This window comes from Cryptomeria japonica, chromosome 6, assembly GCF_030272615.1.
Source record: "Cryptomeria japonica chromosome 6, Sugi_1.0, whole genome shotgun sequence".
Lineage (NCBI taxonomy): Eukaryota > Viridiplantae > Streptophyta > Pinopsida > Cupressales > Cupressaceae > Cryptomeria > Cryptomeria japonica.
The window spans coordinates 28,867,598-28,881,467 of NC_081410.1; the positions used below are offsets into that span (position 1 = coordinate 28,867,598).

At 35.1% G+C, this 13,870-nt stretch overlaps 1 protein-coding gene across 3 annotated transcripts in view; it reads right to left on the minus strand.

Annotated features, from left to right (window-relative positions):
• The window catches only part of LOC131069982 (uncharacterized), an 87,354-nt gene that overhangs the window by 19,006 nt on the left and 54,478 nt on the right, over nucleotides 1-13,870 (minus strand). For 2 of the 3 annotated variants that reach the window (XR_009112255.2, XM_058005530.2), the window contains exons 3-6: nucleotides 13,511-13,549; nucleotides 9,952-10,089; nucleotides 8,035-8,174; nucleotides 7,794-7,922 (exon numbers count right to left, since the gene is read on the minus strand). Coding sequence is in view for 1 of the 3 variants with exons in the window: in XM_058005530.2 (XP_057861513.2) it covers nucleotides 7,794-7,922; nucleotides 8,035-8,174; nucleotides 9,952-10,089; nucleotides 13,511-13,549 (446 nt within the window). In the remaining 2 variants the exon portion in view is untranslated. The remainder of the gene's footprint in view (nucleotides 1-7,793; nucleotides 7,923-8,034; nucleotides 8,175-9,951; nucleotides 10,090-13,510; nucleotides 13,550-13,870) is intronic. The other variant, XR_009112256.2, reaches the window with a different exon arrangement.

Consider the following 13,870-nt stretch of genomic DNA (forward strand, 5'->3'; position numbering starts at 1 on the left):
ACGTTTTCATATTTGCCTTGGGGGAATTTGCTATGGCACAAGACATTGCCATCTCCATGATGGCGGACTTGAGCTTTGCACAAGACGTTGCCTTCTCCATTTAGAAAATTTTCTTGGCCATAAACACTCAATGAATTTTCTTGCTCAACACTTCATGTTTGTCTGGAAAATCTGGATCAACGCCTAGCCCATATGATTTTCCATTGCTTTTCATACTTGGATATTAAAAAAAATCATTTTGAATACAGGAACCCTGTGCCATGACCTGAGTGACCCAATCCTAGGTCAACTTTCAAAAAAGCTGAAAAAAAGCAAAAAGCAAAACGCAGGTGAAAAAGTTGCTTCCCAGATTAGTCCCAAAATGCCAAAAATGAAAAAGCAAAAAGCAAAAAAACGGAATCCCACAAAAATAGGAAGTTGTCAGAATTGACCCTAAGCAGTTGCATTTTTCATCCCTCGAGCCCTCTAAGCACTTTGATGGTGTCTTAACACTGTTCTGATGATTGACTCCTTGATTGACTTCTAGCCCCAAACTCTCAAAGATTGGCGACTAAGAACCCTAAAAAGCAGAAACTGGGGTTCCCCTTTTGCAATGGGGCAATGTGTGAAAAGATCACAACACCATGTAATCTAAAAACTTCTTTGAAAAATAATTTGGCCACTTGAGGTGCCTAAAACTTTGTAGAAATGGAAAAGAGAAAGCCATACTTAGTATACCTATCAACCCTCATATATATACAATCTTTACCATGCGACTTAGAGAATCCCATTAAGAAATCAAATATACTTTCCTATTTCTGGTTTGCAATTAGTAATGGTTGTAATAATCCCACACTTAGTATGCTTATCAACCCGTACGCCTATCAACCCTCACATACATACAATCTTTACCATGTGACTTAGCGAGTCCCATAATGAAATCCATAAATATACTTTCCTATTTCTGGTTTGCAATTAGTGATGGTTGTAATAACCTTATGAAAAAGACATTTTATTTTATTCTAGTAGTAGATAAGGCACTCCCTAACATACTTAAATACATCTCCTTTGAGGCCCTTCCATGAAAATCTCTCCCTGATTTGTTGATAGGTCTTAAAGTAACCTTGATGTCCTGCCAAGGGTATGCCATGTGCAGCTTTTAAAATTTTATTCTTGATCTTTGATCCTGGGCTAAGCTAAATTTTGTCTTTATATAGAGTAAGGTCATCTACAACCTTATATCTTTCATCATGGATCTTCTCTTCCAAAATGTTCATAGCAAATGTCTTTTTCCCTTATTCTATTATTCTATTAGCTTTCCAATGAAGACAAATTTTTTATAATGAATGTAAGGCCTTCTTAATAGAGCATAAGCTATCACATTTTTCTTACCTATGACATATTCAATGTCAAAGTCATAAGCTTGAAGCTTCTTACCTATTTATGTTGCTTGTTGTTCAGGTCTCTTTGCTTTTAAAAAAACTTCAAACTATTGTGGTTTGTTTTGACCACAGACTAGATATTGTCTAAACTTGTCTAGGGCATGCATTATAGATAAGATTTCGTTATCATAAATTGAATAACTCCTTTCAATGTCCTTTAACTGTTGGATTTCAAAGGCGATTAGATGTCCCTTTTGCATAAATCTTGATGCATCACATTCTACGACAAATGGAAGCAAGAAATCCAAAATGGAAAGTACAGAACATGACCTTATGGAAATTTTGTCATTCAGCACCACTCCAATTCAATTTAAAACACAAAAGCAAGGAGCGGAGCAAACTAAGCAAATCAGAGGATTCTTACAGCATTTTCTCAGAGTTGCAAACCTTGAGACACTTTTATGAGTGGGCATTAAAGACGAATTTATTAGCATTCTAAAGGACAGTGTTGATGCTATTTTCATTTAATTCATGTCTCTTTTATGTAATACTGGCTTGTCTTGCAGGTCTAAATGAAGAAGGAGCAAATGAAAATCAGACTTGAGAGAGAAGGACGCACCTACAGGCTTGATTGAAGCATATTGAATACCTGAAAGGGATAGAAAATGAGCATCCACACAAGTTTTTTTAGAATGGTTGAAAAAGGCATCTTTATGAAGTTTTAAAAAATGCTTCCCATGACTAGAAGACTAACTAGCAAAGAATGTTGTTAACAAAGAATGTTGGAATGTAGACCATTCTTTGCTTAAGTAATTACCTAGTCCCCTGAGTGTGATCTTGAAACAATATTTGTTAAAGCCACTCCTAGGTGACTTCAGATCTTAAATGTTCCTTTCCATTTATCAAGGTTTTTACCCTTTTTCCTAAAAGCTATGGGTGAAGAATTAAGACTGGAGAAAATAAGATTTCCCTTTTCACAGATGCATGCTAAATTTTTGGTAGCACTTGACCCTTTTCTACCCAGTCCTTAGGTTATTAAACTGAATTCAATGGTTCCAAATATAATTTTCCAGTTAATGCTCTGGGTGGCTTGGATATTTGCTTTTACTGCTAATTCAAGAGGCATCTCAGGAAAATGGTACTTCGTTGGTACTGAGAGCTAGGAAGTATGTCGTCAATGAGAAGACTAATGTCAATTTGGTGGTTAAACTAAGTAGCAAGGAAGAGAACCAAAATGCTTTTGTAATTCCATCCCTAAACCCTAACATAGAAAGGAAAGTGAGCCAAAAAGAGATTATGATTATGTCTATGGTTGAAGACCCTGTTCCTATTACGCCTAACAACTTTATGATTCATGTTGGTGTAAATAAATATTCATCATGGATATTATTACACTTTACTTAAGTTTACTTAGGTACATGCATTTAATAGTAGTTTGGGTATGAGACACTTGGGTGTTTGTGCCACATTGGGATCGTGTGTGTAGAAGAATTTCCACCTTTTATGGTGTGATCTTGTTGTTACATTCCACCTCATGTGGAATATTATATTGTTTCTCCTACCTACCCACACCTATTTCCTACCTACCCTTGTTTCTTATTGAGCCACATGTCATGTTTGTGTGCTCACGTATCCCTAGCCTTGCCTATATAAGCAGGCTCATCTACATTGTTTGTACAGGCAATCAATCAACATCTTGTAATGATCCAATTGATCATATTTTGCATCTTGATAGAATACAGTTTATGCCTATCATCTATTTTGTTCTCTCTTATTTGTGATTTCCATTGCCACTAGATCTTGGCAAAATCTCACATGGTATCAGAGCCATTAGAGTATCATTGGTTTGCTAAATTGAGAGAAATTTGATGCTATTTGGGGTTGTGTATTTTGGAGCTTTCTATTGCAGGTTATTATTGAAGCTTGATGGGTCAAATCTGAGGTTATCATTGGATTGAGGAGGTCCAAGAAAGTCAGTTTTGCCTTTTGTTTCATCCAAATCGGACTTTGGAGGCCAAATCTAGAGGCATTTGAAGTTTGAAGCTGCGACGGAAATTTTCCAAAAATTATAAGTTTGCAGGCAATTTTCAAATAGTGATATCTCACTCATCCGGACTCCTTTTTTCGAGCAATTTTTTTTGTTTTGGGGTAGAATTTCGTGATCTATACAGTGGTCCAAGAGTTTTCTATTTTTCGGATACAGGTTTTTTGGAAATTATGAAATCCCGATTTTTACGACTTTGGAGGCTTCATTTGGGCTTTATATGGACTCCTTTTCAGGTGCCGTTTTTTTGAAAGTGCATAATTTTTTGTCTACTTTCATAATCTGCCATTAGTTTGCAGTGATTTTGAATAAAAATTGTACTTTCAATATTTGATCATTTTTTGGCCTCTTTGGTACTTGTATATTGCTTGGATCTCAGTTTAGATCGCTAGCAGTATTTGTTGAAGTCTCTTATATCTCATTTTGAGAAGTTGTAATCATTGAAATTAGAAGTCCACTTTGCCATTATTTGCAAGTGCCAACATGATCTTTTTATGGGTGGTCAGTTGTTCATTTATATCTCTTGGTGAAATTTCATTCAAAGGCATCTTCATCTGCAGTATTCTACAAGGCTTCTTTGTTGGTGGCATCATTTTCATGTTTCCACATTTGAATATTTTATCATGATGTATGCTCTTGCTTGAGCAATGTTGTACTCGCACTATCATAAAGTGCCACACCTCTTTGTATCTTGTTATTGTTGACTATTTGATGCAATCCTCTTGTACACGTAGATTAAGAATATCTTGTGAGACTTGGTGCATGGCTCCAGTTGAGACTTAGATTGTACACATTTGTGCATGGCTCCCATGAGCCTTAGATTGTACGAGTATTTCTGCCATTTACAAGTATCCAGATGATGCTCAAAGCAGGTTGTCTCCATGCTTGATCTTCATTTTGTTGCAGCGAGTGATTCATCGTCATCAACATTTTACCTGGTTTTGTCACACTTTGACATTATTGGTGCAGCATTGGCTCTCTTTCTTTCATTATGGGGAGGTATTTTGGTCAACATCATTGGACCATCCTTGCAGGAGATTCGACATTGAGGGGGGCTTCATGGTCTCTTCTCTCTTATGGGGGGGACTTTTTCCTCACATGAGGTTTTGTTCTTCTCATTCATCATTGAGAGCATTGTGTGTTTTCATCATCTCTCTTTTGGGGGGGAGTTTTTTCCCATTGGGTTTTTCTCTCTTTCTCCGTTTATGGGAGATTGCATTTGCATTTGTACATGGGTACCTAACATGGCCATGTAGCCGGGACCCATCTTGCATTGCTTAGTTGCATTGAAGACTTTAGTGCATTCCCCTAAGTTGCACTTAAGGGGGGGTGTTGGTGTAAATAAATATTCATCATGGATATTATTAGATTTTACTTAAGTTTACTTAGGTACATGCATTTAACAGTAGTTTGGGTATGAGACACTTGGGTGTTTGCACCACATTGGGATAGTGTGTGTAGGAGAATTTCCACCTTTTATGGTGTGATCTTGTTGTTACATTCCACCTCATGTGGAATATCATATTGTTTCTCCTACCTACCCACACCTATTTCCTACCTACCATTGTTTCTTATTGAGCCACATGTCATGTTTGTGTGCTCACATATCCCTAGCCTTGCCTATATAAGCAGGCTCATCTACATTGTTTGTACGGGCAATCAATCAACATCTTGTAATGATCCAGTTGATCATATTTTGCATCTAGATAGAATACAATTTATGTCTATCATCTATTTTGTTCTCTCTTATTTGTGCTTTCCATTGCCTCTAGATCTTGGCAAAATCTCACAATTCCTCTATTGATGGACTAACTAGTCAAGCACTGAATAAGTGAAAAAAAAAACTAGTCAAGCACTGAATAAGTAAAAGATGATTAATCTTGAAAAAAAGACTTGCTCCAAAATAAGTAGAGTGACCAATAGAATCTCTGCAATTCCAATTCCCCCAAAGTCAATACTGAGCTAACCAAGTGGATGAGCAAGTTAATTCCCTCTCATCCAGCACAGTTTCCCCAAAGTGGACTAAATGAGATTGAAAATGGCCCAAGGCAGAGTACCAAATCCAACATTGGTTGCCTATACAGCCCCATATACTGTTTATCAGACTAAAGGAAAACCTTTTCATTCAGAAAGAATTCCAGATGCTTGCTTCCTTTGCTCTCTCTTGCAGCTTACAGTGGAAGACTCAGCTTCTATATTGACCTTCAGTTTTAACCATGCCTATCAGCATAATGACATTCATCGTAGAATTAAGTTTGAACAACCTTTTAGCCCAATTGGCAAATATGGTAAAGATATTTTCATTGCCTTTATAGGAATCAATGAGAAAAGGCTTCCAATCCATAATCAACCTATATTTGTACTCCCTTTAGAAATATATGGCATATCTGTACTATATATAGTGACTGCCTAAAATGAATTCACATATGTCAAATGGCTTTATGTTGCACTACACTTCAAATTGGATTGTCTAGTGATTTGTGTCACAGTGTATTTGAATTTTGTAGAACAAACCCAACAGGTGTGGATTTGGATTCACTGAGGTCTTGAGCCCAAGATTCTACACTGTTGCCTAAGAAATCAAGTTCTTCTAAGAGACTGAAATAGAACAAGTATTTTCCTTGGTTATCTTGATTCGGATTTTAATATGCAAGAAATTCTTGGGTTCCTACTCCAAGATATTTTGCTCAATTGTCTGGCTCCTCAATATCAAGGTACATCAGTTTCACATCTAGATCTGAACAGCACTCCCCTTACCTTCTACAATAGTTATCATAATCCTCTTCACTTGGGAAATTGACAATGTACAGCTTGTTTCCAAATTTTGGAGCTGTAAACCTGAACAGTTGACCTTGCCTCTAAGAAAAATATTAACATTTTGAGATGCTTTCCTCCATTCCCAGAACAATAGAACTGAGTTTGTAATCATTTCCTTGAATGTAATACTTGTTTTGATAGATGGCATCTATGTTTGGAGAATTACTGTATTTTCTTTGGGATGTGCAACTGCCATATAACAATTCCCCAATCATGGTGCCTTAACAATTGCATTCTACAGAACAAATTGCTATCCAAATTTTTTTTATCTTGACAAGCAACAGAGAAACATTTGTTGCAAAGATAAACCATGACATTTTTCTATATAAAAATTATAATGTGTAATATCTGAGTTTGAGCATACCAATAGATAATCAACTGAAAACAATGTTCAAAGTGACCTTTTGAACCATCACTAAGTTTTTAAACCTCTTCCAAACCTATTTGACCAAACTTTTTTTTGTCAGGTCAATCACATTGACCAAAATCCCTTATTTTATCACATTATGTTTTTCCTCCATCTCATGTACTTTAAAAACTATGATGAACATACTAAATATTATGGTGGTAGTGCAGATGCATTCACTTGGGATATTGGCACTAAATGTATCAGTGATCATGACTTAGATCATGAGAAAAAGTTCATATTATGTTTAAATTGTCATTGCAGAGCATAGAAGCTCTACTATGGAGACATGAGAGCAAGTGCCATTCTTTAAAGATTGTATCTACAGATTTTAAAATGAACATTGGGCATTGAAATATTTCTTTTACATCATTCTCACGTCATACATAAATTTGTATGTTCTGTGCCTTTGTATCTTCCCAAGCCCTTTTAAAATCCCAATCTTTGGCAAACTTTCATGTTCTAAAACCCATCAAACCTTTAGAACATTTACCATGATACTAATTCCTTATATAAGGTTTACATATGTAAAATCTAATTTCAAAAATTAAGTATAAATTTATCCTCGATTATTTAGGCAGTGATTTAAAGCTTTGATCTATTGTTGTTGGAGCTCATCACTACACGGTTGATAGTGCATTCTGTCAGAGTATTTAGAAAGTCTGAAAGACTTTTCCTAGAGATACTCTTGTAGTAACCAGTCCTCTCATCCAGAAAAGTTACAACAAATGAGCTCAAGCTCTTCGGTTGATGGATAAGCCATAGTCTTCATAAATGATATGGCTGCTAAGAAGAAAACCATGGGTTGAGAAAGTATAGAACCTAGGCAGGGTCATGCATAATAAATTTATATGACTTAGCAAGCAGTATAGCCAACACACAGAGCCAAAAAGTGTTTACTGATAAGATCTGGTAACCAAACAACATCTAGTCTATCAAACAATTACAACTTGAAATGAAAAGATTGGCATCCTCACAGATGCAGGTGGAAGTAATGATAAATTAATCAAATAATTATGAAGAAAGAGCAAATTTGAAATTTCATACAGCTCATGTCATCACAGAAACAAACTGCTGTTCCATGTGATATAGTATAACTATATATTACTATAAATATCTGCAGTTTTAGCAATTATAATGATATCCTTACATGCTTACTAATTACCTATAAGGTAAACGAGAATAAATTTCATCTGCATTCTCTGTTAGTCCTGATAGAGTTGTATCAGCTGATTTACATTGTTCATGTTGGTTCTGCTCTTGAAGCCATCTCCACCACCTCCCAAAGCAATCACTACAAAAAAAATGTAATCAGTAATAAGAAGTCAAAAATACTCCAAACCAATCAATATATGTAGGCATCTAGATCCCAATAAATTAGAGCACTGTATGCTGAAGCTAGAAACCTGTGAAAGCAATGAAAGCAAGACATCAGCTTCATGAAAGGCCTCAATGCACTCTGAGTATCCTCCATAACCAATGGAAACAAGCAGAATGAACAATTCCCTTCTGGATGATTCATGTTGGAGAGTTTATCTATTGCTGCCTGAGTAACAAGTTCAGTTAGTTAAACCACTGGTCTAGCATAAATACTACTTAATATCAAATATGTTGAAAGTCAGCATGCACAACTATGGTTCTATTGAAACTTCGGACCTTATGGCCCATGGAATACTTTGTAAAATTTTAAATGCGCTGTCCATGCTGTTTGATACCAAAGAAAAACCCCATGCAATGATATGTTTCTCCTATTAGATTCCAAGGTAAATAAATGACAATATTCTTTCTTTATGCAATAAACCATTCACAAACAGTACCAACAGGTGAAGTTAACTTCTGTGCTATGATTTCAATTACAGTCCTTGAAGTTTTAGTAACATAACCTCTGATTGATGCAGCACCTGTCAAACATGTGTCAAGTAACGCTCCAAATCAACAGTCAGAAAATGGAGAAAGCCATCATGGAACAGATCCTTCTTTAACAAATTACCTTTTGACAAATTAGTTTAACATCATGAATGCAGTTCAGATTTTTTGTGGCACACGCAGATTGCATGGAAGAGAAAATGTTAACTGCGTCCACTTCTGAAAAAATTTAATGAAGCCAAATGAGATGCAATATGGATAAAATTAAGGTATCAACCATATATCAGGGTGGAAAACGAGTTTTCTTTTTAATAAAAAATTCTAGCAAAGGATCATAGTTACATGACTTGGACTCAGATAAGCTGATTTTTTACTCAAAATTAGGCTCAACAAAGACTTGGCATATTCAAAAACCATGAAATATAGAGGTTTTCTGAAGGATTTAAAGCTTTTACTATGGACACAAGTATATATTGACCAAATAAGTCCAAAAGCAGATTTGACTTGAAGGAAACATCAAGTTTAAATATATGGTTATATATTCTCGAATGTTTTTGGTGTTCAAAACTTATAGATTATGTATGACATCCATGCCATCGAAAACAAAAATCATAATGTGGAGTCACGAACTATGGTAGAGAGGCACTTGTATTACTCAACCTGGCATCATTAGTCCTTTCTGTCTTTCTTTCCCACTGAATTTTGACCTAAAGATGCTTTCAATTTGCCTTTAGAGTCAATTCATTTTTAAATTTTTATCCATAATGAATATTAAATTTAGTGTCGTTACAACAAACCATGCTTCTCATCTTGTATAGGATGAATCCAGTACATATCAACAGGCTAGAATTCAATAATAAATAGCATTAAAATGTTTGGTTTGTGATTTTCTATATATATTATTTTTAACATTTTTATTTTCTAAGATTTATCTACCCTGTCTTTTTTGTTGTGTAATTTTCCCCTTTTTCCCAAGGTTGGCTAGCATCATAGAAAGGAAGTTTCATCAGAGGTAACCTGGATACCCAATCCATTAATCACCTCAAATTGGAAATTCCTAGTGCATGAGCAGTGAGTAAGGAACAGCAGGAGTCTTGTAAATGGCTAACCACAACTGCTTAAACTTGTTGGTGGGAAGATAAAGCTATTGACCTTGTGAAACCTACCTATTGTGAATGATAGATCAGTACATTATCCCTGCATAACATTCAGACTTGACAAATGAAGCTAGTTAGAATAATTTTAACAAGTCTCCCACTTGTTACAAAGCTTAGAGCAGACAGTGCCTTGAATATTTACTTTGGAGTTCAACAAGAAAAGCATAAGTTGTTAAAGGATCATGAACCTGAAAGCTAAATTGGATTTACATGTAAGTCAATCACTTAAGCCCAAAGAATCATTTGGAAACTTTGTTATCACTCATCAATATTTTAAACTAACCTTCTTAGTTATCATACCTCGCACAATGCTACAAGCATGGGAGATGATGCCAGCATTTCAGCCTCATGTTGTATTTCTAACAGAAGATCTGAATGACGTTTATCATCAAGTCCTTTTGAATCTATCAACTCTAGTTCGGGAGGCACCACTGGATACTGTCACAAGAAAACCACTGTGTTAGATGATTTGATACATTCTGCAATACTTAACCCTGAAAGGTTTTGAAATTTTTCAGAAAATATGCTTTTTGACAAATCAAATACTTCTGATCCATCATTATTTTAAATAGGAAGAAAATTAGAGCATGTTCATGTATGTAAAATACCCTTTTTTTAATTTATTGCCATTGCCTTGAGTTGTTTACAAAATAGAAATTCAATGTTTCTAAAAATGATTGAGCACTAAAATAAGTAACTTTAGTCTGAGATAGGTATGTTGCATGTAATTATAGAAAAATCCCCTATTACCCAATAGATGGGTGCTGGAAGAAATTTGATCACTACATGTTAAGTTATAATAATATCAAATCACGTAGTTGGCAGGAAAGAAAAAAAGAAATTATACTGATGTCCACGATTGACCAAAACAGATCACTAGGGCTCAGAAGTACAATCAGTAGCACTAGCATGTCATAGCCCAAAAGGAACTCCAACCTTAAAAGTTAAAAGAGACAAAAGACTTCAAGCTAAATGATAAATAAAGTATCCATCCAACTAGGGTGTGTGAGCACTTTAATTTTTCTTTCAGGACGACTCAAACCAGAACAATATGTGGGGTAACTTTTCTTCAAATTATACAGTTATTCACACTAGAGAATACTTCTCTAGGGATTTGTTATAATGAAAATAACTATCCGCCTACCTATTTTCCTCAGGTATGAGCACAAGATTGGCAACAATTCAAGTATCACAAACAAGATTTTCAGATTTAAACCAAAAGCAACTAACTCTAAGCACAAACAAGGCAACTTCTTAGTGGCCAAAGGAAAAACCAATAATCAGATGCAAACACAATTCTGAAAGGAATAACTAGGATCAACAGCACACGCTTTCAAGAACTCAATAGCTAGTTTGCATACAAAGTTACAACCTAGCAAGATAGATGTAACCAATACAAAGCTTGAGGCTACAATCTCCTTTCAATTCAATTCATGAAACTATATACACAGTAAATCAAACATAGATAACACACAAAACGATATTTCAGTAACATTAACATAGTATCAACTATCATTAAGAATTTAAGACCTTATGTGCTCAAAAAATTATTAATAGGTTAAAAAATGCCCAATTTTGGGATTCATGAATAATCATTATTTTATCCTAAAAATCAGTGTTTTAAAGCACAAATGCTTAAATTTTCCAAAAAAAAAGGGAAGAAAAAACTTTAAAGAAAACAAATAATTAAAAAGCTAACAAAAGCAACCCAAATATGGGCGTTAACCATCTGTCTAGAAATGGAACTTCTGGAAACTACAACAGCCAATATAGTTGTTGCTAAAAAATAGTAATTTAACACATGAATACCCTCTAACATTCTAAAATAACTTTTCACACTAAAACCTGATAGATCTAATGAATACTGAGACCCTAACTACCAAGCCATTGACAACCACACCAATCCAACTTGTTGACTTGAAATTGACGACGAGGAAACAAAACAATTTAGTGCTCTCAACCCACAATCCCATTGTAGATGTTTTCACCAAATCCAGTCTAACAGTTTGTTCCAATTGGCAACATGTAAAACCATTGCCCAGGGTTTAGACAAAACTGAAAAATATGGTTTAACTCTTGATTGGAGATACGACAAAAAACTTAAGCCAAACATTCAAATATACTTAAGAAATCAGACAGCCTTCTTTGAAACTCTAAATCAAAACTTAATTAAACTATCAATAAAAGTCAAAAGGTGGAGACAAGCAAATCTTAGCCATGAACATGGCTGCAAGATCTTTGAGTTTAGAAGAGATGGGCTTCCAGGGCACCCTATTGTGAATACTGAATACACCTCATCCCTCTATCATGGTGGATTAATACACCAAGAAGTCCAATCATAGGAACTGGGAAATGAATGGCAAGATGAGGAGGAATGGGTATAGGAGACCTCACTAGGTACACTAGCTCATATGGATGGCACGGGCCACATGAGGCCAAGAGGGATGGTATATCCACTCTTGGTCCTAGGGTAGAGGATCTCTATGACACCCTATCAAGTCACCTTATCCTAGCTCTCCTATGGTTGAGCTTCCTCAAACATATTTAAGATATCTTATCTTAGATTGATATTTCTGCTGTGTGCTTTAACGATCCTAACTAAGAAGATCTGCTTTACGAATTTATTGTTGTAAATGGTTTCTAACCTGTTTTGCAAGGCCTCAATAAGGTGAAAGATATCTCTAACCCTGCTCTTGCTCATTTGGGAATTGTAATTTAAGGCTAAATTAGGGCAGTCACAAAAAGGGGACATTACATAGCATCATTGTCCTCCAAGATCTAACAACATGAAGATAAAGTAAAAACTGATTGTTTGTGCTTCCTCCTACATTGCATATTAAAATAAATGGTTATCTACCACCAGAACATCAGCTTTTTGGGTATATTTTTGGCAGAAACCAGTTAGAAGATCCAGACAGTTCTGGGTCAGAGTTGTTTCTGCATCAGTTGTAACTTCTGTCCTGGGAGGCCCAATGACCTCGTGCGGTTACAGTCATTTGACCTTGTGCTCTAGGACAGTTGCCAGGGACGTGGCATACTTCATGCTCAGAAAATGTCTAGTATTTATGTTTTTGTGCTGCCCTTGGCCTGCTGCTCTAGGACCGTTGCCAGGGGCATGCTTCATACTTGCCATGTCTATTTTGTCATAGAGCCACATACTAGATGACTTAAGAATAATGAATGTAGAATCTTTATTCCAAAATAAATAAACAAATATATTAATCCTCTAATTTGTAAAGAAGTATGCCATTACCTTTTGCATCCTTCTTAACTTGTTCAATTTATCGTTGTATTGCTATATGATATTTTTGTTATTGCAAATTTATTGATCATCCTAAACATTAACTCGAGACAAATGTTTCTGATAATTACTGTGCAATGTTCACTTGGGACTCCTTTTATCCACATTTATATGATTGTCCCTTAAGTTCTTTGTAATATCTCCGTACTTTTTCACATCATATTTTCAGATATCCCATTTGTCCCAAACATCACAGCTACTATTTACATAGACTTTTATAAGAATCACAGTTCATATCCATTAATGAGTGCAAATTCATTTCTATCCTGTTTAATGTTTATGAATATCTGACCCATTTTCAATGTATTCCTCCTTACCATCCATGGAAAAAATTTCAGTGAGAATGGCCATATACCATAAGATTCCTTTTCACACTGTAACTAAGAAGAAATTTATATGACAATTTTAAGTACAACGAATAAGCTTGCTCATTGTAATCAGCAAGATAAAAATGTCAATAAACAGTACATATGATACCAAACCAAGAATACTCTGAAAAAGAAAATAGTAGTGAGCACCTCCATAGTCCAACAAAGAACTACTTGGCAATTTTATTACCTGTGAATTTGCCTTGATAACAAGAACAGCTTCCACAAACTGCGTCAAAAGAAATAAACAATGACAGAGTGAATTGCTAGATATAAAGAAAGCTCATAATTATGTGTTTAAACCAAGTTCTTCTTAGTCTTTCAAATCACCAACTGAAACATCTCCATCTAAGGAAATATGGTTGAAATTAAGCCAAATATGATTGTGAGGGGGAAGCAAAAATTAAAGTGATTCATTCTCAATAAAGGTTTTCTTAGGTATGATATAGCAATATCTCATTGATGAATGCTAATTGCTTTTTTCTGTCTTCTAAATGTAAATCTAAATTAAATGATATTTAAATCTCTGCCAGGCTCAAACAAGCTAGAA